The 27,581-nt window shown below is 47.5% G+C and overlaps 1 protein-coding gene across 1 annotated transcript; it reads left to right on the top strand.

Moving 5' to 3' along the window:
• Positions 1 to 10,979: 10,979 nt before the first annotated feature.
• LOC124263010 (interleukin 17-like protein) lies at positions 10,980 to 11,489 on the top strand. Its single transcript, XM_046697624.1, has one exon. The coding sequence runs from the start codon at positions 10,980 to 10,982 to the stop codon at positions 11,487 to 11,489; it is 510 nt and encodes a 169-aa protein (XP_046553580.1).
• Positions 11,490 to 27,581: the final 16,092 nt, after the last annotated feature.

Raw genomic sequence — 27,581 nt, 5'->3', positions numbered from 1 at the left:
TATGTTATAATCATGTCTAACTCTGACGAAAAAACGTTCGTCAACGATGCGTATCACAACGCCGTGGTCAGCGGGCTGGCCATAGGCTACGCTTGATTGAGCAAAATGATCACCAAACAACCGACACATAAACTCAATTTCAGCCTGCAAGAAATGGGCATGCTCGTGCTCGTGGCGATGGCCACCAAAGAGATGCTTGTCAAGCAAGGCATCATTACGGAAAACATATTAAAGTAAGAAAGTATAAAATATATTAAAAAAATGGCCACGGTCGCGATCATGCTCGGCGGGGCTTTAGTCTATTCAACGCCCTGGCCTTTTCAGGGAGCAATTATCTCTTTTCCCTATTACAAACGTCCAACGCGGCCGAAATCGAAGCGGAACGGGAACGTCACGATTTGGCCATGGAGCAACTGCAGGCCACGCAACCCGAGTACGCAAAAAAACGGATGGAAAGAATGATTTAATCAACGCCCAACTCCAACGCGAAAACCACGCCCTTAGAACGTTCAAGGACGTCAAACACGCCATGCGACAATACTGCTTACCGGCAAACGGCTTGACTCCCTCGGCGGCGAACCCACCCTCTCAAAGTATTACACCCCTCCCAAGGCACAGCAAGACCAGGAGTTGATTTTTGTGGCCTTAAGATTAGCCGCCATATTGATTCATGTGTATGTAACGGCCATAAAATTTCCGAGTCCCGTGCTGGGATTCGAACCACGGACCTTCTGATCAGAAGTCGGACGCCTTGTCCACATGACCAAAGAGGTTAACCCCGTCAGCAAGCTGACAAGGTAAGGATGTCATCTGTAGGATGACTCCACGCCCTGCTACATGTATAAAATATATTTACATGTGTATAAAGATGGGACGACGTGCACCGTTTCAGTGTCAGTACGTGCTTCTCGGAAAAAACGAAACCTGCGGCAGGAAAAGCACCGACTATTGCGGCATCCACATGATGTCCATTAGAAAGGGTTTTGTCAACTACACATGCAAAGTGTGCAGGATTGGTGTGAAATGTCAGTATCGTCGTTGCAAAGCCCACGGAGCGGACGTGGTCTGAGGTCATCTCATCTACTTGACGAATGAGATTATCTCAACGAACGTAACCGACTCCTCAGAATAAACATTTAAAAGATTCATTGAACAACCTATTAGACATTTTACTTCGCACTTGAATATAATTATTATTATTTTTTTTAAAGTTTTCGCACATTGATATAGCAATCATGACGACCGTGGGCGAACTCAAAGCTCTCGCTAAAAGTCATGGATTGGTGGTTTATTCTCGCATGAGGAAACCCCAACTGCTCACCTTGCTCGACATGAAATATGTCAAGCCCCCTACGGTGCGAGACCTCAAACTCCTAGCTAAAGAACGGGGATTGAAGGGTTATTCTCGCAGGAGGAAAGCCCAACTGCTCACCTTGTTGGAAGACACCAACCCGAGATTCGTGCCGACCTACCATGCCGTGGGTAAGTATCTGAGAGCCTGGAAAATGACCGTGCAGTCTAACATTGACATCAACAGCATCAAACCTCTGATCGCTGACAAAGTCGAAGAAGAGTTAGATGATTTAAAAAAGTATCAATACCAGTTGACCATCCACATGTCGCTCAACAAACAGCAGACGGATGGCAGTACCGAGTCCATCGAGCCTTACTTCAGAGGCAAGCAGGATGTCATACTTCAATCCGACTCGATCCCTTAGACCCTCAATACCTCGCTACAAAAAATACAAGAATCGCTGGAACGATGGACGCCCAGGGGCTCCGGGTGGGTGGTGGGAAGTATCGACACCATCTACTTGGATATAGCGAACTACGTACCATTCAGCGGTGGATCGTACCTAGACTTGCCTCCGTATTACAAAAATAAAAAGCCATCGTGAACGTTAAAAACAACGACGATCACTGCTTAAGATGGGCACTGAGATCTGCCTTATTCCCCGCCAATTCTAAAGTGGCAAACAGGCCTTCGATCTATCCCCCCAGATGATGGGCTGGACTTGGATGGTGAAGACGCACCCACACCCAACTCTCAAATGACGATGGAAAACAAAACCGTTTAGCCATCAACGTCTTCGGACACGAAGGCAATACGACGATCGTGCACCGAATCAGCTCCAGGCCCGATGATGTGCGCAGAATCAATTTATTTCTTGTCGAAAAAGGCGACCGATATTACTACGTGTGGATCAAAAGTCTGAGCCAACTGTTGTCCGAACAATCGAACCACAAGGAAAAGAAACATTTCTGCGAATGATGCCTGCATGGTTTCAAGCCAGAAGACCTGCTGGAAGCACACCGGGAGGATTGCCGAGGCATGGGAGAGACGGCAGTCCGAATCGACATGCCTCGAGAACATCAAAACATCTTAACATTCATCAAGTGCAAACATCAAATGCCCGTGCCTTACGTCATTTATGCCGACTTTGAAGCGCTCATCAAACGGGTCGACCACGATACATCGCCGCCCGACACGAATCGCAGTTTCACGTACAAAACGCATAAACACCAAGCCTGTGGGTTCGGGAACGTGGTCGTCCGATGCGATTGACGAACGAATGCTTCCGTGATCTACCGAGGTCCTGACGTGACCGAAACGTTACTCACGTTCTTACAACGCGAAGAGAAGAACATCAGGGAAGCCTTGTCCGACCCTGCCACCATGGATATGACGCCGGAGGATAAACTCACACACGAAAAGGCTCAGCATTGCCACATGTGCAACCAACCCCTGAACGGGGATGTCGTGAGAGATCATTTCCACATCACCGGTCGATACCGAGGTGCCACCCATAACGCGTGCAATCTCCAGCTTAGAATCGATCGATAGTTTGGTCAAAGACAACGATACCTTCACCATCACCGATCAATACATCGATGCGGCGACTGGACCTCTGCTGCTACGGAAGGGCATGTACCCGTACGAGTACATGGATGATTGGTCTAATTTAGATGAGCCACGATTACCTCCCCTTGACCGGTTTTGCAGCGACTTAACCAACTCGACCATCTCCCAGAACGTGTGGGAGAAACTGGGCTGTCGACATTTGGGCGATTATCACGACATCTACTTGAAAACGGACGTGCTCCTGATGGCCGACGTGTTTGAGACGTTCAGAAGAACGTCTTTGAAACAGTATCAACTCGACCCTGCCTGGAACTACACCAGCCCCAGTCTCTCGTGGGATGCGCTGCTGAAGAAACCAGTGTTAAACTGGAATTGCTCACGGATTACGACATGCACCTGTTCTTCGAGAAAGGCATGCACGGTGGAATTTCCATGGTCTCCAAACGGTACACGAAAGCCAACAACAAATAAGTGGAAAGCTACAACTCGAGCAAGCCCACCAACCACCTCCTCTATCTCGACGCCAACAACCTGTTTGGCTGGGCCAGTCTCTACCTACGGGCGGGTTCGAATGGTTGGTCGATGAGATCGATATCATGAGCATCGTGCTAGATTCGAAGATAGGCTACATCCTCAAAGTGGATTTGGAGTATCCCGCAGCATTGCACGCTGCTCACAACAGCTATTTGCTGGCTCCCGAACAGTTGACGGTGAACCGACACTTGATGTCGGACTATCAACTAACGTTGCTCGGGAAAAATAAGCTGGCAACGTGAAAAAACTCGTTCCGAACTTGATGCACAAGACCAAGTACGTGGTGCACTATCGGAATCTGCAACTGTACTGAAGCTGACCAAAATACGTCGGGTGCTGCAATTCAATCGAAGTCCCTGGATGGAACCTTACATTCGGCTGAACACCTAGCTGAGAAAACATGCCACCAGCGACTTCGAGAAAAACCTCTACAAACTGATGAACAACTCGGTGTTCGGTAAAACCATGGAAAACTTGAGAAAACGGGTGACGGTCAAACTCATGCGATCTCACGAGGAAGAAAAACTCAGGAAACTCATCGCCAGCCCGTCCTTCAATCGAAGCAAGGTATTCGATAATGACTTGGCAGCGCTACACATGAACAAAAGCCACATCAAGCTCAACCGACCAGTCTACGTGGGGATGAGCATCCTCGACCGCTCCAAACATCTCATGTACGACTTTTATTACCATCGACTCAAGCCACATTACGGCGATTGATGTGAAGTGCTGTACACGGACACGGATTCACTGCTCATGGAAATTCGTACCAAGGCCGTGTACGAGGACATGGCGAAACACAGCCACTTGTACGACATCAGCGATTACCCCCCAGACCACGCCCTACACAGCATGACCCATAAAAAGGTCCTCGGCAAGATGAAGGACGAATGCGCCGGCACACCGATCGCAGAGTACATCGGCTTGAGACCTAAGATGTATTCTATTTGGAAAACGAATGACGACGAAATCAAAAAAGCCAAAGGGTTCAAGAAATACGTGGTGAAACGACACATCCAACACAGCCTCTTCAAACAGGCTGTCTTCGATAAACCCACGTTCAAACACCCCATGAACGCGTTGAGGAGCGACAAACACAACATCTACGACGTCACTCTGAACAAGACCTCGCTGTCGCCCCTGGATACCAAACGATGGCTTGCGAACGATGGCATCCACACTTATAGCTATGGGTACCAACAGTTGACCTGGACATGCTGGGAGTTTCCGAGACCTCCAATAAAGGAAACTCCACTCGATGTGTCGAGACAATTGAATGAATGATAGCGTGTATACATCATGGAGAAGGTATACTAGAGCCCTTGGGGTTACTGGAGAGGTGTGAGCGCCATCCCGAAGCTAGCCAAAGCCGCTCACGTCTCCGAGGATACCGCTAAATCTTGGCTTAAAAAACAAGCTATCTGGCAAGTCTACCTGCCAGCTCCCCGATACATCCCGAGAAGAAAGATTGACATTTCCATACCCAATCGTACCCATCAAGCCGACCTCCTGCTTCTCCCGCACGACAGATTGAGAAACGAAACGTACAAGTATGCCCTGACCATCGTGGACGTCGCCAGTCGTTACCAGGAAGCGGAGCCGTTGATGACCAAAGATTCGAGTCAAGTCGCCAAGGCCTTAGGGCGCATCTACAAACACAGTCGCTTGACCTGGCCGACCAAATTACAAGTCGATCTCGGACGCAAGTTCATGGGAGCTGAAGCATGTGTTATCGAAGCATAAAGTCCAGGTGAGACGAGGCGTGGCCAGGGCTCACCAAAGCCAAGCCATCGTTGAAGATTCAACAGGACTTTAGCCGAGTGTTTGTTCGGACATCAGTATGCCCAAGAGATGTTAAACCCAACAAACCGATAGACGGAATTGGTGGTACGCTTACCGCAAGTGGTGTCGGCGATCAACAACGAATTCACTCGACTCCTCGATAAAAGACCCTACGAAGCCATTCGAATGAAATCCGTGACGACCGAATCGGCTCCGCCATCCCGTCACGGCCAAGTGGAAAAACTACCGGACCGGGTCGTCGTGAGGTATCTGTACCAGCCCAGTGAACTCAAAGGAGGGGACAAACGTTACGCCACAGACCCCGTATGGTCCATGAAAATGTTCCGCGTCGACCGAGTGGACATGAATGATGATGAACCGAATCTGTATTACTTGCAAGACGGAACCGGGTAGGGGATTCGTACGAGAGGAATTGATGATCGTCCCTCACGACACGGTATTGCCCTCTTCTTATTAAAGATTCGTCTTATGTATCTCATTATCAACATGTGGAGATTGATCGAGAAACGGTTGTTCAGACGAGTCGGGGTGGACGTCAGTGGCCTCGATATTTACGCCGCCCTGCGTCGAGTCATAAGTCGAGGGAAATTCACCTGCCTGTACGACAGTTTAGGTCTCGTGGGCACCGAACGGTTACAGCGTCTCATGGATACGTTAATCGATTATAGCCTGACAACGAGGAAACGCACCGCCCCGTACTCCACCTATTCCGTAGCTTACTTGGACGAGTTCATGGCAGACCCACTCCATAAAGTCGTCGCCGAATATTACGGCTACATTTAAATCCAGTCCAAACCCGTTTGCTTTCCAAGCTTATGTAACCCGATTTTAAAATAATTGATTGTGGCTCCCGCGTGAAAGGTCACAGCCAGAGAAATAATCTGACGTCAGTTCTAGACGGCGTGGCTAAGCTCGGCAACCATCTTCATTTGGCTTAGCAACGACGGGAAAGGCAGACCCGGCGTTACTAGGCTGGACGGCCATCCTGGTTTAACTTAGCAACGACGGTACTTGTTTCACTTGCAAAGGTTTCCGCCAATACCCTGTTTCGAACGCGCGTCGCTGGATCACGAGTCCTACGCTCTACCATCACACCACCGGGACTCCCGGTAGATAGACCATCGCCTTTTTTAAGGTGGGCTGGGAAACTTATTTCATATATACAAATATACTATACATATATTGTAGAAACTAGAATCTACGTAAATGTAGGGTGATTCTCCTACGTACATCATTGTTTCGGAATGTGGCATAAATACTCTTCCATAATATTCTACTGCTGTTTGCTGGATAACTTCAAATTGGATCACATATTGCTTTACATGAATTGACAAGTTTTTGTTTTTTTCTTATATTTTTTATAAATTCCCAATGTTACATCAGTGCATATACAAATACGTAAACTAAATAATTAACATATAAGTAAACAAAGATACTTTTTCAAAATCACGGTCAGATATAGATTATACAAAGGCAGTTGCCGCATACACTGGTCAGGTTTGAATACTGGGAATAATGGATGCCATTTATTTTCAAATTTATTCATTTTATTCTTTCCTTTTAGCAATGAAGCTTTCAACAGAAGAAATATCTTGTAAAGTCTTTATAAAGTTGTCAAATATTGGGATGCTGTTTTTCAAAGAACTGACATAAATATGTCTTTTAGCTGAAATGATTATATGGGTTTCACTTAAGGTACCAGAATACACCCAATTTGCTGGTCAAATTAACCTTCTTAATAGTTGTTAATCCAACTCTTAAGATCATTCCAAAACTTCTTAGTTTCACCACATTCCCAGTAAACATGACATACATTTTCATCAACATCTTTACAAAAGCTGCATGAGGCACTTTCGATAAGGTTCATTTTTAAAATTTCCTTTTTGGTATAGATAATACCATGTAAATATTAAAATTCAAGATTTACATCATTAATGTCTTGTCTGTAAGACTTAAAAGTCATTGGCCAATCAAAATCAGTATCATCAAACACTTTCTCCCATTTATGACACATATGAGGGTTATTATTGTTAAATAACAATATATCATAAAATAATCTTGATCCATGTAATGATTTCATAAACATCTGTTGATAAGAAGTTACATTCCTGAATTGACGAGCTAGTGTGAAGTGGATTAGTCTTGTAGATCACTGAGACATTGGACACTCTCTGACTGAGCCACATGCTACCAGCTCAGCACAAGTAGCTATATCGCGGGGATATTGTAAACAAACGCTTGATTTATCCTCACTTAGACCCACCAGATCGCGAGAGTCTTCAGCACAGCCGCCGCATACAGAACGGAGGAATTAGCGGGTTAAAGTGATGTAGCAATGACTGCACGTTATTTCACCATGATGATGTGGCCGTCTTGTGTCAGGAATGGAATGGCTGAGTAAGCTGGGGGTTTCCAAGGCAGGGAAAGTCAACTACAGTAACTCGAAAAAACACAATGTGAGTGAAACCCGGTGTGAACCACATCGTACTGCTAGTGTGTATCTACATCCCACTGCTAGTGTGTACCTACACTGTACTGCTAGCGTGTACCTACATCCCACTGCTAGTGTGTATCTACATCCTACTGCTAGTGTGTACCTACATCGTACTGCTAGTGTGTACCTACAACGTACTGCTAGTGTGTACCTACATCGTACTGCTAGTGTGTACCTACATCGTACTACTAGTGTGTACCTACAACGTACTGCTAGTGTGTATGTAAAACGTACTGCTAGTGTGTACCTACATCGTACTGCTAGTGTGTACCTACATCGTACTGCTAGTGTGTACTTACATCGTCCTACTAGTGTGTACCTACATCGTCCTACTAGTGTGTACCTACATCGTACTGCTAGTGTGTACCTACATCGTACTACTAGTGTGTACCTACATCGTTCTGCTAGTGTGTACTTACATCGTACTGCTAGTGTGTACCTACATCGTACTGCTAGTGTTTACCTACATCGTACTGCTAACGGGTACCACATCGTACTGCTAGCGTGTACCTACATCATACTGGTAGTGTGTATCTACATCGTAATGCTAGTGTGTATCTACATCGTACTGCTAGTGTGTACCTACATCGTACTGCTAGTGTTCATCTACATCCTACTGCTAGTGTGTCATCTACATCCTACTGCTAGTGTGTATCTACATCGTCCTACTAGTGCGTATCTACATCGTACTGCTAGTGTGTACCTACATCATACTGGTAGTGTGTATCTACATCGTAATGCTAGTGTGTATCTACATCGTACTCAATGTTTATTAAAGCAGACTTGTTCTCGTCACTATATAGCTGGAATAATGCCTATGTTACGTTAAGGCCAACTCAATTCAACTCAACTCAACTACATCGTACTGCTAGTGTGTATCTACATCGTACTGCTAGTGTGTACCTACATCGTACTGCTAGTGTGTACCTACATCGTACTGCTAGTGTGTACCTACAACGTACTGCTAGTGTGTACCTACATCGTACTGCTAGTGTGTACCTACATCGTACTGCTAGCGTGTACCTACAACGTACTGCTAGTGTGTACCTACATCGTACTGCTAGTGTGTACCTACATCGTACTGCTAGTGTGTACCTACAACGTACTGCTAGTGTGTACCTACACTGTACTGCTAGTGTGTACCTACATCCCACTGCTAGTGTGTACCTACATTGTACTGCTAGTGTGTACCTACATCGTACTGCTAGTGTGTACCTACAACGTACTGCTAGTGTGTACCTACATCGTACTGCTAGTGTGTACCTACAACGTACTGCTAGTGTGTATCTACATCGTACTGCTAGTGTGTATCTGCATCGTACTGCTAGTGTGTACCTACAACGTACTGCTAGTGTGTACCTACACTGTACTGCTAGTGTGTATCTACATCGTACTGCTAGTGTGTATCTGCATCGTACTGCTAGTGTGTATCTGCAACGTACTACTAGTGTGTACCTACAACGTACAGCTAGTGTGTATCTACATCGTACTGCTAGTGTGTATCTGCATCGTACTGCTAGTGTGTATCTGCATCGTACTGCTAGTGTGTACCTACAACGTACAGCTAGTGTGTATCTACATCGTACTGCTAGTGTGTATCTGCAACGTACTACTAGTGTGTACCTACAACGTACAGCTAGTGTGTACTTACATCGTACTGCTAGTGTGTACCTACAACGTACAGCTAGTGTGTATCTACATCGTACTGCTAGTGTGTATCTGCATCGTACTGCTAGTGTGTATCTGCATCGTACTGCTAGTGTGTACCTACAACGTACAGCTAGTGTGTATCTACATCGTACTGCTAGTGTGTATCTGCAACGTACTACTAGTGTGTACCTACAACGTACAGCTAGTGTGTACTTACATCGTACTGCTAGTGTGTACCTACAACGTACAGCTAGTGTGTACCTACAACGTACTGCTAGTGTGTACCTACAACGTACTGCTAGTGTGTACCTACAACGTACTCCTAGTGTGTATCTACAACGTACGCAATGTTTATTAATGCAGACTTGTTCTCGTCACTATATAGCTGGAATAATGCCTATGTGACGTTAAGCCCAACTCAATTCAACTCATCTCAACTCAACTACATCGTACTGCTAGTGTGTATCTACATCGTACTGCTAGTATGTACTGCTTGTTCGTTCCAGCACCATAGTTTCACCAAAGTTTAACCATTTAACGACCGTTTTATCAGCAACAAGGAATGTGTGCCAAGTGGTGTCTCCCACTGAGACCAGTAAATATCCCAGCTGCGTGTATTGATACTGTTGTTGCATGGACAAGATCGTATCTTCAGACTTTCACTTCCAACAAGTGTCACAATGTAATCAGAATGGATATTTAACTGATCCCCCAGAATCACGGAAACATGAAGGAAGTATACACTTAATATTTCGATCCCATAACGTATCTGAAGAAATAGAGATCTGATATGAAGACATTTCCTTTCTCCGGCGAGTGTGGAAACATGGAACGGATCTGCCCTTGAATAAACACAATTCTATACCTAATGTTAGGTACTTGAACTTGTAAGTGCAAGTTAGTTTCAGGTACTTGAACTCTTAAATTTTGTCAGAGAGGTTACTTTGGGTGTGAACAAAACCGACGCCTCGTCTTCAGTTCGTCAGTCGTGTTCAGATATTTCAGTCAAAGATATTTTGTTGGATAAATAGGGAGAACCCTTCTGAAATACTTTCTTTTAAAGACAAATTGGAAAATATAGAAATGTTTTATCTTCTATAATTTTACCTACGGCAAGAATACCTGTATATATTGTATATAATCTGTATGTGTACCAACAGTTCCTCAATTTCAATATTGCCGAGTATATCAATACTCGTCTCTCATTCATTCACTCACCCACAGAACATTCACTCCCCCACAGAAACACTCACCCACTGAATCTGAAATTCACATCCTCAAGTCTTTATAAAAGAATTCCCCTTCTTAGCGGTATATGATATTACAGAGCGGTGCCCATGTCACACAGAGTCCCCGGGGAAGCCCTGGACACTTGGAGGTGTTGCTAATTTCCTGGTGTGTAAGATGCTCGTCTTTTGTTGTGGCTATATTTAACTGATCGTCACCTTAGAGTCTGACAGAGTGCTAAATATGCACGCGACACGTGGGGTGAATCCGACGGGATTTCAAGATTTGTCTAGATACTTGGTGCTATATAACCATGAGTTGGAGACGAGTTCATCACTTTGAGATTATCTCGCCTCGTTACTGTAGACAACTCTCAGGTTAACGATCAAAACGTCTGTAGTTGCAAGTATGGAAGCAATAACATCACCATCGTCATCTCGCCACGTCGTCAAGCTGTTACTGGCGCTGATGTCCTGTGTCACTGCCCAACACACCCACTGTAGGGAAGCAGGTAACATGACTGAGTTGATGGACAGATTCAACAGGTTAAATCCCGGCATGTTTCTCCATTATAACCCACATGGACCTCCTAATGGCGGGACTCCGTCCACCGACTCTCCAACTCTGAGCTGTCCAAGGTCTCTGGGAGATCCTTCAGCTGGTGTGAATGACAAAGCTCTCTGTCCATGGACGACAAGAGTGGTGCCCTACCCTGGTCAGTTACCCCCGTATCTGGTAGAGGCCGAATGCCTGTGTTCGAGGTGTGTAGAGAAGAAAGGATTCAGTTGTGAACGCGTCACGTACTCCATCTGGGTGCTGCAACAGACAGGAGAGTGCAGTTCCGGCGTCCAGGTGTACAGGAAGGCACAGAAGGAAGTCACAGTGGGGTGTACCTGTGTCAATGCACGAACCAACTGAAGCAAATAAACGACCTAATGGACAAGTTGAACACGAACTTTGGAATCTAACAGACAGAATTAACGACGGACTGAAGTTACAGGTGCAGCTTCTCTTGATAAACACAGATATAGGTAAAACGTCAAGTGAATCTACAGGTGAAATTACAGGTGTCTCTACACATGACGCCACAGGTGAAACTACAGGTGTTTCTACACATGACGCTACAGGTGAAACTACAGGTGTTTCTACACATGACGCTACAGGTGAAACTACGGGTGTTTCTACACATGACGCTACAGGTGAAAGCTCATTTCTCTTAAATCCCACAAATGTGCAATGGATGAGGTGTGGTGAGCACATCGTATATCTAAGTGTCCTCAAGTTATATACATATCACCGTATATTCGTCTGTCCTCTGGTATTCTATAAGATGCCATGGTTTTTCTGAATGTCCTCAGGTATTCTATGTGAAGTCCTCGTGTGTGTGAGGACTTGCAGAGACTGAGGGCCTGATGTACAATACCATTACCAATAAACTGTAGTGTTGCTAATTAAATCATTTCATGTTCATGTTTATTTTTCCCAATATGATATTTACCACATTCCTGACACAAGGCTGCTCACTCGTCAAAGCTGCTCAACTTCATGGAGCAGTTATATTTTAATTTAAAAAGAAACACGGGTTGGTAAACAAGCAAAACTGGTTACACCAATACCGAGCCGGTAACAATGAACAATAACAAGACTGATCTAAAAAGAGGTTAACAAATTAAGACTTGTGAGTTAGTGGTATCAGCGTGAGAACAGAAGTGGAGGGCCTAGATTTTCGAAGCTCTCTGAGAGCTAAGGTAGTCGTAAGTGCCATACATTAACATTAACTTACGACTATCTTAGCTTTAAGAGAGCTTCGAAAATCTAAGCCCAGAATTCCAGCTATATGGCGACGGTCTGTAAATAATCGAGTCTGGACCAGACAATCCAGTAATCAACAGCATGAGCATCGATCTGCGCAATTGGGAACCGATGACATGTGTCAACCAAGCCACCCGATCCCGTTAGTCGCCTCTTACGACAAGCATGGGTTACTGAAGGTTCATTCTAACCCGAACCTTCGATCACGGGTCTGACAAGTGAGTAGATATGTAGGGCGTGTTCACAGTGAATAGATATGTAGAGCGTGTACACAGTGATAACAACGCGAGCAGTTCGATGTTTGGGAACTGTGTCTAGTAAATATATCAGCGTTTAGATCACTACAACCGAGCCTGAGGCGACAGTGGATAACCTGACATAATCTGGCTCATGAGTTTAAGTCAAAGTAGGTGCTTGTCAAATCTGGATTAGAAATTAAAGTTAGATTTATGTTGTTGAGTTAACGTTAGTGAATTCTTTTGGCAAGGAGTTCCATACGTTTATTGCACTTGGAATAAATGAATTTGCATACCTCTGGGTTCAACAGTTGATTTTTGGTAGATACGATCGGTGTCTAAGACTACAATTATTCATCTCAGTAATTCTGCCTGGTACAAGTTATGTTAGATATTGTGGAGCCATGCGAGTAGTGTACAGTGTCTCCCTGGCGTGTTTTTCAAGATGGCGGCACATCCGGTCCCCGTGGGCGCCGCCATCTTGGATCAGTCACTTCCGGTCAGGGGGAGATCACTCGGGTTCCGGTTCCGGTGGGTGCATACGCATGGCGATGACGTCACGTCCGGTTCCGGTGGGTGCGCGCGCATGACGATGACGTCACCTCCGGGCCAAGATGGTGGACGCGTTTCAAGATGGCGTCCCATCCGGTGGGATCGCGTGAGATCTCGTGGGATCTCGTGGATTCTCGCGGGATCTCGAGAGCGTAGACGCGTTTCAAGATGGCGGAACGGACGAGCGGCGGACGGGACGGAGAGGGAAGGGAAGGAGAGGAGAGGAGAGGGGAAGGAGGGAGGGAGAGGGATGAGGGCACGATGGCGTGGCTAGACAAGTGTGTGTGTGTGGTTAAAAAACATTGGATGTAGCCTTCTTTCGAGCGAGGTGGGTGGCCCTGAAAAGGGCCGTTGGTATGTGAACCAGGCAGGTTAGCATTCACAGAGGAGATGGAGACCCCGAAAAATAAATTTTCCGGGGCACACATCATCGTGCTGCTGTTGCCCTCTCTTGATGATGCCTTCCCCACAGTAGAGGCATATGTAGAAGTCAGCTCCTGGGACGACATCAAAGCGATTCGAGGGATACGCTTTAAAACAGGTAGGGCAGATAATCAGTCGCCATTTGGATGACCATTTTGGTAATGTTTTCGCTGCCATTGTTGTTGTTGGTGGTGGTGGCGCTACCGTGTCTCCTGTCGTAGGTGGTGGTGGTGGTGGTGGTGGGGCTGCCGCTGCTTCTGTTGCCGTTGTGGGTACCGGTTCTGCAGGTGTTGTTGCTGCCTCTTCCATTTTGATGCCAGCCTTCCCTTGTAAGGTAGGGCTGCACCGCAAGCATTGCCGTCTACCGCAATTTTTCCGGTAAGGCGCCGGTCGCATGACTTCCACTTTTCTTGTATCCATGTAGCATCAAGATAGCCCTCACTGATCCATGCTGGAGTTTATATACAGGCGACGAGACAGCGATGACGTGTCGTCGATGACGTGGTATCCATGACGTCATGGTCGCGCGTGAGGGTAATGACGTAGTACCGATGACGTCACCGTGAGGTGGTGGTGCCCCCATGGCCTTGGATTGGCTGAGCTCTCACTATATATGATGAGCGGGATGACCGAAGCAGTGTTACAACCAGCAATCATGTCTGAAAACTGGGATCTGGAACTCATGTCCTTGGAGACAGCATCACCACCCTTACCGGCATGGCAGTGCCACCATTGCCATGGCTGCCTGCCCGTCTACGCCAATGGCACCATTGTGTACAATGGTACCTTTCAATGTGTCTACTGCAAGACAGTGTTAAAGGACACTTATATCAGGCGTTTAACTCATGGGAGCAAGTGCCCCGTAAAAACAAAGATGGCCATTCATCCCTGCCAATGTAGGTGCCAACTCTGGTCCCTTGAGTGAGGTACACTCTAAAAAAACGGCCCTTTTCAGGGCCATCCATCACTCTCAAAAGAAGCGTTCATTTCAATGCCAATAATAACAACACTAGGTTGACATTTTTCAAACGTTTTATTTTCCCCCGCTAACAAGAACACTTTGACAAAAGAGACAGGATTAGGGGCGTCCCTGATCTTTTGTTTACAAACTGTAACATCATAACTGTAACATCATAACATCAGAACGATAAGGTTGTGTCCTTTGGCAGGGGTGTGGATCATGGCCAGCGTTGTTGTCTGTCAGGCGTGTGGATTGAAACCAACGTCTTACACGTTCTTCATTGACGAGGGTATCGTAGGGATCAAACTGTTCCATCACTTCGTCAAAAGACCATCCACGGGCACGATGAGCCAGTACATACAAACAGTACATCCCACAAGAGGCACTGAACCAGGGTTGAAGTGATTGATGATTCCACTGTTGTTGGAGCCATCCGGCGAAGGTCATGACATTCCGAAAGTCTGGATGCTGTTGGTAAGGATGGAGTCCATAACTGTCAAAGTAGTCCATGACACCTGGTGCTGGGCGATACACGCACACCCAGTGTTGTCCTGGGAGATGGCTGGGGTCCGTGTTGACAATGTAGGCTTTAGGATAATGTCCCTCCTGCTGTTCACACAGCACGGTGGTTGCAAAACGATCTCGGGCAAAGGTACCTTGGTAGAGGGCTTGCAGCAGGGGATCCCGTTGTACGTAGGCGTTCAAGTGTTTGGTCGTCAAGCCACTGCCGTCGTCCATCCTTAGACCATCAGAGCGTTGCGGAACCGATCAATTTCCAAAACGCTTTCGTATTCCTCGTAGCAGACGAGCGTGACGGGGCGTGGTAGGGGTTCTGCAAACTGAAGTTCAAGTCCCAACTTGCCCGTCTGTCGTGGGTAGTTATACCCTTCATCTGCGCCCAGATCCGCCGTCAGATCCACCACCCACACGGTGAATCCGTTCCTGAATTCGTCCAGGGTGAGGTTGCAGGGACGTTCTTGCCACAGGTGTCCCGTGTTGCGGAACAGGTTCATGTACAACTGTTTGAGCGAGGCACTGTTGTTCTGAAAGTCGCTTTTGATTTCGGTGCCATGCACTTCTTGCCCATTGAGTTTCAGCTTGAGGCTGGTCACGTTGTTGTGCTTGAAATGGTAGGGGTTCTTTTCCTTGCTGCCAGCAAAAGCATCATTGTCCACCAATCCCAACACCACTCGTTTGGGCAGTTGGCCTCCAATCAGTTGATCTTTGTGGAAATCGCGTCCTCCTCCTGAAATGTCGTGGGCTGTGACTTGGACTCGGGTCAAAGGATATTTGGCCGTGACTCCTGGTGACATGTGTTTCACGTGTTGTTCCCGTATGGCAGGATCAATGTTGACTTGGCGCACGTAAAACTCGGCTTTGGTCAGTTCAAATCGACACTCGACATCTCCAGCACTCATCAAGTAGAAATCACTCGGGCTGCGAATCAGTTCTAGTTTCATGGGGACTCCATCCACCAGGTACCGGTCTTGGAGAAACAGGTCACAGTGGAGACGTCCTGTCAGTTCCACGTCTCGGGTCGGTAGAATGACCCCCTCGTCGTGCGACAAGTCCTGCGTTGGCATTCTGGGCGACAGCATTAAAGTGCTCCATTTTTCCAGCTTCATCGGTGTACCATCCTGGACACTGGAGATGGGTCCCTTTGGCTGCCTTCCCATAACTCAGCAACGTTTCCAAATAGGCTCGGTAGGGATAGGTACCCATGGAAGGAGTAATTTCCAGTTGGTTGTGTCCCACTTGCACACGCACTTCACGAAAGAGGGAATGCATCATGTTGTTCACCGTGGACACGGCGAGTGCCCCATCGCCATCACGAACTGCATCCGTACCATCTGTATTCTTGATTTTGAGGCAGATGCGGAGGTAACACTGGCTCAAATCGATGTAGGCATTGACAGGGTTAGCAATGTTAAATTGGAGGGGACCCGCGACCGAAGGGGGTGCCAGAGGGCTGTTTCGAATCCACTGACCTTCTTGGACGGAAGTCACCACAGGGGGCACAGAAAAGAGATCCAGTTGGGCCTTGGAGCATTCACAGGCATCCCGGCGCATCATCTTGACAGCTGATCTCGACAACAGGTCTGGACCACAGGTCTGCACAACAGGTCTTGACCGTACGGTGTCTGGTGTTGAACTGAACTCCTTTCCCATCGGGGTGGGTCTTTATCTCTTTCTCTCAAAACAAGGGTTTACGTTTCTTGGTGAATCCCACGGCCTGTTTCCGTTTTCGTTTGCGAGTGGAATAGATTTGAATGGCATCCGTGGTTCCCTGACGTAATCCCATGTAGCGTAGGTGCTGAGGGTTTTTGATCACGACATCGTCTTCCATCATCTGACGGGACACGGGGACATACATCAGTAAGGGAGCCATGGTATCCCCCACGATTTGATCTTCCACCGCATCCGAGTAGACGTACACGGTATCAAAACCAGCCAGATGATCTGCTTCATGTTCACCCACGACGCGAGTCAAACACACCCACCTGGACAGGCTGAGCAGAGACTTGGCTTATTTCTTCTGCTTCATCCACCATGGGGAGCTGTATGAATCCCAGCATACGTACTAAAGGAGCAGGCAACACCAATCGGGTGGTGTAGGCAGACCTGATGACATCGTGGTCAGGTTGTCTTGCGGTTCTGCAGGGGGAACCCGTGAAGGCTCTACACATGTCTTTCGGGGTGGGAGCATAAAAGTTGACATGCGTTTTGCCACGCATGTCAAATCGGAGGTTTTCTTTGGGGTAGTTCACGGCGACGGTGAAACGGCCTCCGACATCCGCTTGGTAAACATCACTTGTATGCTTTTCCAGCAGTCGTGTACAGGTGTGTTGAAGCAGGATGTTCAATCTCTGGACCAGTTGTCGAGTGGTGTACACTCCTTCTGGAATAATGATCTTTTCGCTGGCTGCTCTGATGATGCCTGGGTTCTCTTCTGTCACGGTCGCATCGCGTGCTGATGAACTGTAAGTCCGGGTCATGCGTTCCAAGTTCACATGAAGGACAAACCAGTTGAAGGGGAACAACACATTGTACCATGTCACGGGAAAATGAAGTTCACTGACGCCGACTTCCCACTCTGGGCGATTCACTTGAATGGGAAAGGGTAGTTTGACTTCGTAATGATTCACTCTGTTGTTGGGATGAACATCCATGGACGCATCGCTGGGTAAGGTCACGTAAAAGTCCCGCTTGGAAAACAAAGACACCGACATCTTTCTCTCTCTCTTAGGGAACCAGACTGGATACAGAGGGGGTTGGAGATGCAGTCGACGAAGGTGGTAACGGGGATGATGACGACGACGACACCAACGTGGGTTGTGGGAGCAAGTACCCCAAGCAACTGGCCAACAAGGCTGTCCACAACTGTTTCTCACCGTTGTCCAATGCCAACTGAACCATGCTCATGATGACCACGACATATATCAGAAACACTTGGGAGAAAAACACCACTTCACTTCGTGGCAAGTCCATGCCAAAGCAACACCAGCGTGGGGATGGCTTGCCGCCCTCCTTGCACCTTGAGATCGGTTCACTCTGCATGATGGTGGAGGCTCCACTGACGGTGGGAGACTGGAGGCCTCACTATTTAAAGACCAGATGAGCCGCAGGGATCCATGAATCAAAGCTGGCAGGGTATCCTGACCATCTCACCAACACTTCATCCTTTTTTTGACGACGTCGTCGTTTCAAGACCTGATCCACTTTGTACACGTCATCCGTTTTCTGAATGGGTTGTAGTTCTTGCAGGTAAAAGGTGCCTTGCAGCACTTCTCCATGATCATCTTTCACTTGGTAGACAGGAGGAACACGCCCTTTCACGACCCGATCCACGGTGAACAGTTCGGTGGTCCAGTTGGGAAGGTACCCTTTGTCAAACGTGCCCTTGGTCTTGTTCAAACGGACACGGGTCCCGGGTAACAAGAGAGGGTGCTTCTTCTTCTTCTTCTTCTTCTTTGTCTTGAGTTGGCGCTGCTTCTGCTTCTTCTGTCGTTCCATGTGATCCAACACCCGAATTTCATCATAGGGAGCGTTAGGACGTACATCCACGGGGCGTTGTCCAATCGTACGATGGACGCGATGATTGTAGGAATGCAACAGTTGGGGTAATGCCTTCAGGTAGTGGCGTGTTCCTTGTTGGGTGAAATAACGCCACATACGGTTTTTCAACGTCCTTTGAAAACGTTCCACCACAGAGGCTTTGGTTTCTGGGTTTTGACTGGTGTAGAAATGAATACCCCGTTTCTTGAGGAAGGCTTGAAAAGGTGCATTGACAAATTCAGTCCCTTTGTCTGTCTGTAACTGGGATGGCACACGTCCTTTGGCTTGTTTCAGGATCCGTTGAAAGGCCTCTATCAAAGTGGCACCGGTCTTGGCTTTCATGGGCTGCACCCAAGCCATTTTGGAGAAAACATCGATGACACACAGCAAATACCGGTAGCCTTGGTTCTCTTTCTGATACGCAAGGAGATCGCTCAGATCGGCTTGCCATAATTCATCTACGCCACCCACACGGTAATGATCCCTGGGAAACGAGCGTCGGGCTGGTTTGTGCAAGGTGTACGTGTCCTGGGTTTTCAACCATTGCCGCACCTGACGTTGTGTGGGCCTTGGCCCCGTTTTGCTTCCCCCATTCTTGGGACCCCCATTCCTGGGTCCCCCCTTCCTGGGTCCTGCTTTGGCTTGATGTCCTGCTGCTTGCCACAAGGCAAGCCACCCTCCATAGCCTGCTGGGTGTTTGGGATCATAATAGGTGTGGTGGAGCCATCGTGCCCATGCAGGTGACAAAGACGATGATGATGCTTTGCTGATGTTGTTGTTTCTCTTTGGACGTCTCATGGTGACACTGTCGTTGACATCACCCTCTGCTCCCTTTTATTAAAAGTGAATCCACTGACGAACCCGGTTGAGAGGGGAGGAGGGGGTCTCTACAGCCTTTTTCTTCTTCTTGGGTTCCAGAGGAAGGTTGGTTGCGGGGGGTGTCAAAAACAAGTCAGCGGGTGGAGGGTGTGGACGCTTCATGGGGGTGTCAGGAGCCTGGGTGGATGACCCTTTGGTTTTCATCATCCAGGACCAACGTAGAGGGTTACCAATCAGTTCATGGGGTACGTTGCTGGAAGCGAGATACTGACCCAGAATATTCCAACCCCGTGGAGGGTCTGATTTGGTGCGTTGTCGAACAAGATCATTGATGAGATCCACCATGTGCGTCCCAGGCATGGGTTCCCCTTCCACCACGAATTGACCCGTCTCATTCCAACCCAAGTTGGGATGAGCACGAATACGGGCCATCAACTGTTTGGCCTTGGCTTGTAGCGTTTTGGGAACCGTTTGCACGACTTCATGCAGAATGGCTTCGACATCATCGGGTTCTGAAACAAAAAAACAAAAATCATGAGCCACTGCTCTACGACCGGCTTCGTGGACTCCTTCTTAGGAAGGCGACCTCTACGCAGACACATGCAGATACATGACTCAGTAAGTCAACCATACTTACGGTGAGGAGTTCCATCCCTGGGGGTTCCAACCCTGGGAGTGCCCGTCCTGGGGGTGCCCATCCTGGGAGTGCCCGTCCTAGGGGTGCCCGTGGCCTCTAAAGGTTTGGTCGCGGCTTGGTCTTGAAACGGCAAGGTGTGTTGCAACAAGGTGTTATACTGCTGCACTCGGTCCCTAAAAGGAACCGTGTCATCACGGACGAGGGTATCCATATCGTGAAGCGTGTGCACACGTTTCTGTTCCAACAGGTTGGACTTGAGCAAATGCCGTTGACGTTTTTCTTCTTGCAGACTTTGCCATACCTCTTCTGGGACCATCACCATCTTCCGTGCATGTTTCATCTTGGTGGTAGGACGGTGCAGATGCAACTAACCCCAATCTAGGATGCGTCCTCTATTTATGATCTTCCTTGAGGATCTTCCTTGAGGATCATCTACCCAACAGACCAGACACCAAGGGACCCACCACCGATGCCAAGGCAGACAAGAGACCCAATCCTCTTCCTTTCTGCTGTAATAGTTGACGTTTCTTGGACACAGACACCTTCTTTTTTCATCAACGTATGCATCAGTGACCCATGCTTTTGTAAACGTTGACGTTGCTGTGTTGTCATAGGAATGTTGCCTCCATACAAATTCACCACGAATTCACAGATGGCTTGAATCAGTTCCGACGGGGCCTGTTTCAAAATAGCCTGTCGCATGGCTGGTGTCGCAGAAGGACTACACACATGACAGAGCGCTTCTTTGTGACGCTTCAAACGTGCAGACATGATGGTGTCGTCCCTGCAGCTGCTACCGTTGAACTGACCAGGATGGGGGTGGGAGGCCTCTATTTATGGTAATGTCGCTGGAGGGAGTGGAGGTAATGCCGCTGCCGTCTTCTTCTTCTTTTGACTTCTTAACACCATCCGGGTCAAGGCTGCACCTGGGGCTGAGGGTGAATTGACCCTTTTCTTCTTCTTCTTGTTCTCTTGTCGGGTGGGTGACTTGCGACGTCCCTGGGTTTTTTGGGGGGCACGACGGCGACGAGGTGCTGAGGGCTTCTGCTGTTTTTCTTGTAGGTAGGACTGCCAGTTCAGCAAGATACGGGTCAAAACACCAGCCAACGTACCACTTCCACTGCGTTTCATCAGGTAATTCAGGCGTTCGTCCATAGGTAGGCGTGGATTCGCAATCTTGGTCAGCACGTCTTGGTGCCTCAACAGCCAGGTCTTGTGCTGCGTCTTCAAAGGAACACGTCCTGCTCGCAGATTTCTCACGGCAATGACAAACCATTGCAACAGGCGATGACGTCCTTTGACAGCCACGCTCTCTGCCGAAGGGAGTCGTTTCTTCACGATGATGGGTTTGACTTTTCTGCGGGCGGGCATGCTTCTGTGGCTTCCTTTGCGTGGGGTGCCCGGGCTGGGACGTTTAGCACCCGTGCGTTTCTTGCTGGTGCGTTTGGTGCTGGTGGTACGAGGTTGGGTCAAGGGTTGAAAGGGTTGGATCATGGTGGGAGAGAGGGGAGACGATGGGAATGAAGGGGGAGAGGACGGAAAAGAAGAAGGGGGAGAGAAGGTAGCAGGAGAGGCACGATACGTACTGACAGGGACAAACGTGTTCATGGTGGGTGCTGTGGGTACAACTGCTTTAAGGAACGTCTTTGTTTGGAGGAGGAGGAAGCAGAGGGAGGAGGAGCACTTAGACTTTCGTACAGCCGTTGCACACCTGACCGATGTTGTTCGGTGGGATCACGACCCAAGGTGGTCAGGAGTGTTTTATGGATCGGTTTAAACAACCCTGTGGCAACAACACGTTTGCGGGGCTGGGTCTGTTTCCGTCTGTCTCCCATGGCAGCTCTGGGTCAACTGACCGTAGGGTAGACGATCATCTCTATTTATCACAACTTGGGAATGTAAAGGGTGGTGGGATTACGAAAGAGATGGGATCGTACACGGTGCTCTTTGGCCGTGGTCGGTTTCAAGTCCAGAAACAAATAGGAATAAGGAGCCAAAGTGGCATCCTCATAGGCTTCCCGAAGGAAGGCCGTCTGTCCTGGAAAGATTTGTCTGGCCAAGTGATCCATTTGCGAGGCGTCCCTCGGGTTTTTAAACAGCACCATGTAGTGGGCATTTAAACTAATGGTGCGATGATGAGGGGATGAAGCAAAGAGGTTTTGCGTCAAGTACAACACGGACGTGTTACGATGATGACTTTTCTTGGTAAACCATCACAGGACCTCGGCTTCTTCCTCTTTGGTATTGTCGCCCAGCAAATCATCAATGATCAACCAATGGGGCGTAGGCAAACCCTCCTCTGCCTTACCCCCAGACCCTGCAGGTAACTGAGTGTTGGCTTCCCCCATCGTTTGCACAAACGTCAGGGGTATCCCTAACCTCGAGTTCAGAACTTCCAAGTCCTCATGCATGGGTTGCCATTCACTGTACACCCACACGATGCCCTGAGGTGGAAGATCAAGGATCCCCGGTTGAAACACATGTTCCATGAAGGCTTTGACAAACGATGTTTTACCCGACCCTGTAGGGCCTGCAATCAACATGGTAAAGGGATGACGTAACGTGAGTGGGGTGACCATGGCCTCCACCAGGTCTGAGTCTAACAGTGTCCCTGACATACTGACACACGTCTTACCACCCTGCGGGTTGCACCGGAAATGACCTCCAAGAGCTAAGATCCCTGAAGATATAGAAGACGTAACCCTTTGAAATGGAATTCACATTTTATTGAGGAACAAAACATGGCGAACAGATTAACAATAATGATGCATCAACAGATCAACAACAACAGTACATCAACAGATCACCACCAGTTCAGGTGATCATCGGGATTGCAGGTAGAACACCGTAAAAAGTCCATCTGACTGGGATGAAAATGATTTTCATCGTTAAACATGGGGATGTCGATGATGTCTTCTGGCTCCTCCTCTGGAGCTGTTACTGAAGCCATCACCAGATCCGTCTCTGGAGCCATCACTGGAGTCGTCTCTGGAGCCCTCTCTCGAGCTGTCTGCTCTGCTTCCATGGTGACAGCCATCGGGAGTAGATTATACAAGTCTTGAAGATCTGGAGGTAACTCTGCCTGGGGGATCTCTTTTGGGCTAGCAGGACTGATCCCTTGACCCTTCTCACTCTCTTCAACCCTAGCCTGGCTGGCTTGTGGATAGTTCTCCCACAAGTCAGTCATCTCCAACTGTTTCTTCGGAGTCTGGGGTGCTTTGAGACTCTTAGGCTTTGGGGGTGCCTTCTTGGTGAGTGTCTTGGGAGGTGACGTCTTCTTGGTGGCTATCTTGGTGGGGGCCTCCTCCTTCTTGTTCTTCTGTTTCTTTGGAGAAGCCGGGGCCAGGGTCACCTGGGGAGGTGATGTCTTCTTGCTGGGTGCCTTGGGAAGGGGTGGGGTGGAGACCGTCTTCTTCTTTGGAGAAGTCTTGGCAGGAGTGGTCTTGGGAGGTATTCTTTTTCGAGGGACGGGCTTGGGCGTCATGTCGGTGACCTCTGGATCGTTGGAGAACAAAGGTAGAGTGCAAGTAGCATATCGGAGATCATAGCTGGGTGGGTGAGGCCAGAGTTTCACCTGGAGTTTGTCCAGCAGCTTGCTGTACAGCACACCATGGTCATAGGTCATAGGACGTCCATTCCTCAACTTGAACACGATGTGGAACAGCTTGCTGAGAAAGGTCTCCCCTGCATTTTCCTTGGCATAAGCATCGTTGATACCGATGAGGATCAAGGGAACAGAGTTGTTGGCGCTGTCGGAGAGGATCTCTAAGTGGTCTTGGTGATACGCCATCCAGTAATAGTCTTCCTCAGTCAACTCACAGAAGCGACCCATCATTCCATACAGTGTTTCTCTTTTCGGATGAATACCTGCCAGCTTGCGGATGATCGACGGCAACTTTTGTTCCATCACACGCAACCGGTCCTGGAGATCTATGTAGTTGGTCTTGTATAACTGGCTTTGAGCCATCATGTTGTTGTGGAGATGGGCCATGTCAGAAGCAAGGTCCTTTGCCTGCGAAGCCAAATAGACGAAGGAAGAAGGGAGGTTGCCTGGAGATGCCATCTTCAACGACTGAGCTGATGCAACTGATGACCCGCTCGATCGATCCTGCGTTTTCATAGGCAACACTAGCAGCGCGAGCTATGACGTCACGTCAAATGACGTCACTTCAAATGACGTCACGGTCGTGTTGTTTCTGGATGGCCTCTTGCACTGCTTCTCTGAACTGTTCTAAAAAGGTGTCTCTCTTCTAGATACGTGACAAGTACAAAGAGCAGCGTGAACAGCATGACTAATCATGACTCGGTCAGAAACACCATGAGTGGTTGAAGTTGGCATACAACTGTTGAAGATCTTCAGGTAACTCTTCCTGGAGGTAACTCTTCCTGGACCATCGTGGAGACCTTGGTGGATACCTCTTTTTTGGCTTCTTCTTTGGAGAAGACATGGCAGCGGTATCCCTGGGAGGTGGCGCCTTCTTTGTGGGTATCTTGGGAGGTGCTGTCTCGGTGGAGACCTTGGGGGGTGTCTCCTTCTTTTGTTTCTTCATTTGATAAGTCGTGACAGAGGTTGTCTTGGCAGGAGACACTACCCATTTTTGAGGGGTGGACTTTGGAGTCATGAGGATTGTGACCTCTGGATCATTGGATCCTGACTTACGAACAACGTAAGTGGTATAGATGTAGTCCTCATCCATTATCTCCACTATGACATCACTCCAATTGCGTCACGATCGTGTTGTTTCTGGATGGCCTCTTGCACTGCTTTTCTGAACTGTTCTAGAAAGTGTCTCTCTTCTAGATAGGTGGTGACCACAAAGAGCAGCGTGAACAACATGATGACGAATACCGATGGGGCCAGAGTCTTTTTATATAGATACACAGGATGACGTCACGTGGCTCGTGCATGGATGACGTCATTGGAGTTTGTCCATGGATGAAGTCACTCACAACAACAACGTGTCACGAAGATGCATAAGCGCTTTTCCCAACTTGTTTTTCCCCGACCATGTCCAGGGTTTGTCAATATCAGGATGAGAAACACCCATTCCTATTCCCCATCTTTGATCGTAGGGGCTAGCTTCAGCTAACGACTTTGGGTAGGATTGAATCAATCTCTGTTTCAAGTCCTTGTTCTGGGAAAATTTAGCCGTTATCGCCTTGGTCATTACATCCAGACTGACCGTGTCCCACACTTTTTGAGTAAAGCCTTTCACACATCGCCCCAGACGTTTTTGCTTAGCCGGAACAGCCTCTTGCAGAATACGCGTCGCACTGTCGTAATCTCCAAAGTACATGGCTTTAGAGTACATGTAACACTGTTCAACACAATTAAATGTAACACCATCCAAGGTAAACACTGCTGGATGAAAGTTGCTGAACGGTGACTTGATTCCATAGAAGAATAACCAGTGGATTGCCACTGTGCCTTGTCAGTTGGAGTCTTGAGACCGAGCAATGTCATGGCTTCTGTTTCTTCACATTCCTCCAAAGCTTTGCAGAAGAGGGAGTAAGCTTGGGGTCCACGTTGGGGAAGCATGTCTAACAATTCTCTGACACGGTCAAAGGAGGTCCGAGGTTTTTCGATAATCTCTGCCTTCATGAGGATGGTCAGGACTTTAAACGTCATCAGTTTGTCGACCACGGCTTCGACCTGCTTGATAGCGAGCACGAGACCACAACGATTCTCCCTAAGCCTATCGCGATGAACGGGTTCCATCCTTCTCTTTTCTTAGACAACAGAATCTGTAATGACTCTGACAGAAACGTTTCTTTATTAGGGCTTCCACGGGTACTCGAGTACTCGAGGACGAGTCGGGTCTAGCTGGACTCGAGTCCATTTTCAAGGACTCGAGGACTCGAAAAGGGAAGATAACTCGGATTATTTGACGTTGACAGACTGTCTGCCATGTGCTTAGCATGAGCGGCCGTTAACGTCTAATATTAAGATAAGATATAACTTTATTATCCCGGAGGAAATTCTTATACATCCAAACTGTCTCAAAATGAATATATGCACAGTTCACAAAAATATACACAATGATTACATGCTCAAAACGAATGCTATCTACAAATAAAACTGACATGATATAATTCAATTAACCACATAGGTAAAGAGGCTGAATAATTCTAGTTCTAATCACATGATGGTGATTCAAAATATTTGTTGCATTCGCAAGACTGTCTAGCTCTGTTTGTTTTGAGGGAAGGTAATCGTCAGTAGCGTCCAGAAGGAAGTAGTTCAAAATGGTGAGATCAAATATATCAACTATCAAATCTAATTTTAGCTCCCTTTTTGACAATCTGGCGCTCACAGATAAAGGGAGTATACTCGAAAGACACTCCAGAAATTTTGCAAGCAGTATTAACAATTTTGAAAAGTTTGTTTTTGTTGAGATGAGACAGATCCCCATACCAACATAGAAAATTGTAGGTCAACACACTTTGAATAAAGGTTTGATAAAAAAACTGGTATTTCGGTTTTGTCAATGCCTTGACGATAATAATGTTCAGAATCAGAAATTAGGCCAGTAGCAGTGGCGTCATCTGCAAATTTCACTGTAAACAAGTCATATATTGACAAGTAACAGTCATTGGTATACAAAACGAAGAGTACGGATGAAGGAACACAGCCATATGGATCTCCAGTAGAGGTTGAGAGCAAAGAAGATTGATAGCCACTGACACTGACATACGGAGTTCTATGTACCCTGAATTCTTTAACCTATCTGATAATGTTTTTATTCACACCTAGATTAAATAGTTTACTCCTCACACGGTGTGACTGTATGGTATTAGTTGCTACAAGTCTGCAGATGAGAGTAAATATTATACATCGTTTGAGTTTTCACTTTTTAAAATGATTTGGTAACTATCTTGACAATTGATAGACATGGAGAAAGATAAAAAAATGGGCGTATCTTGATCTGGATAGTGAAAAGAGCAAAATAACCAAATACCGCCTGTGCGGTATCTCACTGCGTTTTGCAGGCAGTACAAGAAGTACGGTGAAAAAAAACGTTTGTCAAGTAAACATCCAAATACTAATTCTGACCAATAGGAAATGTTAGTCACATGACGATATGAAGTCGGAAAGAAGTAAGTGTTCACTTGTGTGATCGGAACACTTGTCATGCCGGTTACGCTATCATTTGCTTGAAAGGTATGAATTTCGAGTACTCGGGTCCGAGTCGAGTCTCACCACTCGAGTACTCGAGTCCAAAAAAATGGACTCGTTGAAGCCCTATTCTTTATATATACACACAGGGTCGTGATGACGTCATAGGGTGTGTGACGTCAACCCCCACTTCAAGGGGTTGTATTCGCAACATAGAAAGAAAAAAGAAATACAGAGCAGAGCGTGGTTTCGATCCACGGGCCTCTGGGTTATGAGCCCAGCATGCTTCCACTGCGCCACTCTACTCTCCCATTTCCTTCCCTTTTGTGACAGTACCTATGACATGGTAAACGTGACCGTGGCATCCACCAGGTCTGAGCCTAAGAACAGGGTACAA

This window comes from Haliotis rubra, unplaced genomic scaffold (genome assembly GCF_003918875.1).
Source record: "Haliotis rubra isolate DU_JTF1 unplaced genomic scaffold, ASM391887v1 Scf865, whole genome shotgun sequence".
Lineage (NCBI taxonomy): Eukaryota > Metazoa > Mollusca > Gastropoda > Lepetellida > Haliotidae > Haliotis > Haliotis rubra.
Note: the sequence above shows the minus strand (reverse complement) of the source record. Positions and strands in the feature narration are given on the sequence as shown.

Excerpts from the sequence above, each read along its gene's own strand:
- LOC124263010 (XM_046697624.1), top strand. The coding sequence starts at position 10,980 with ATGGAAGCAATAACATCACCATCGTCATCTCGCCACGTCGTCAAGCTG.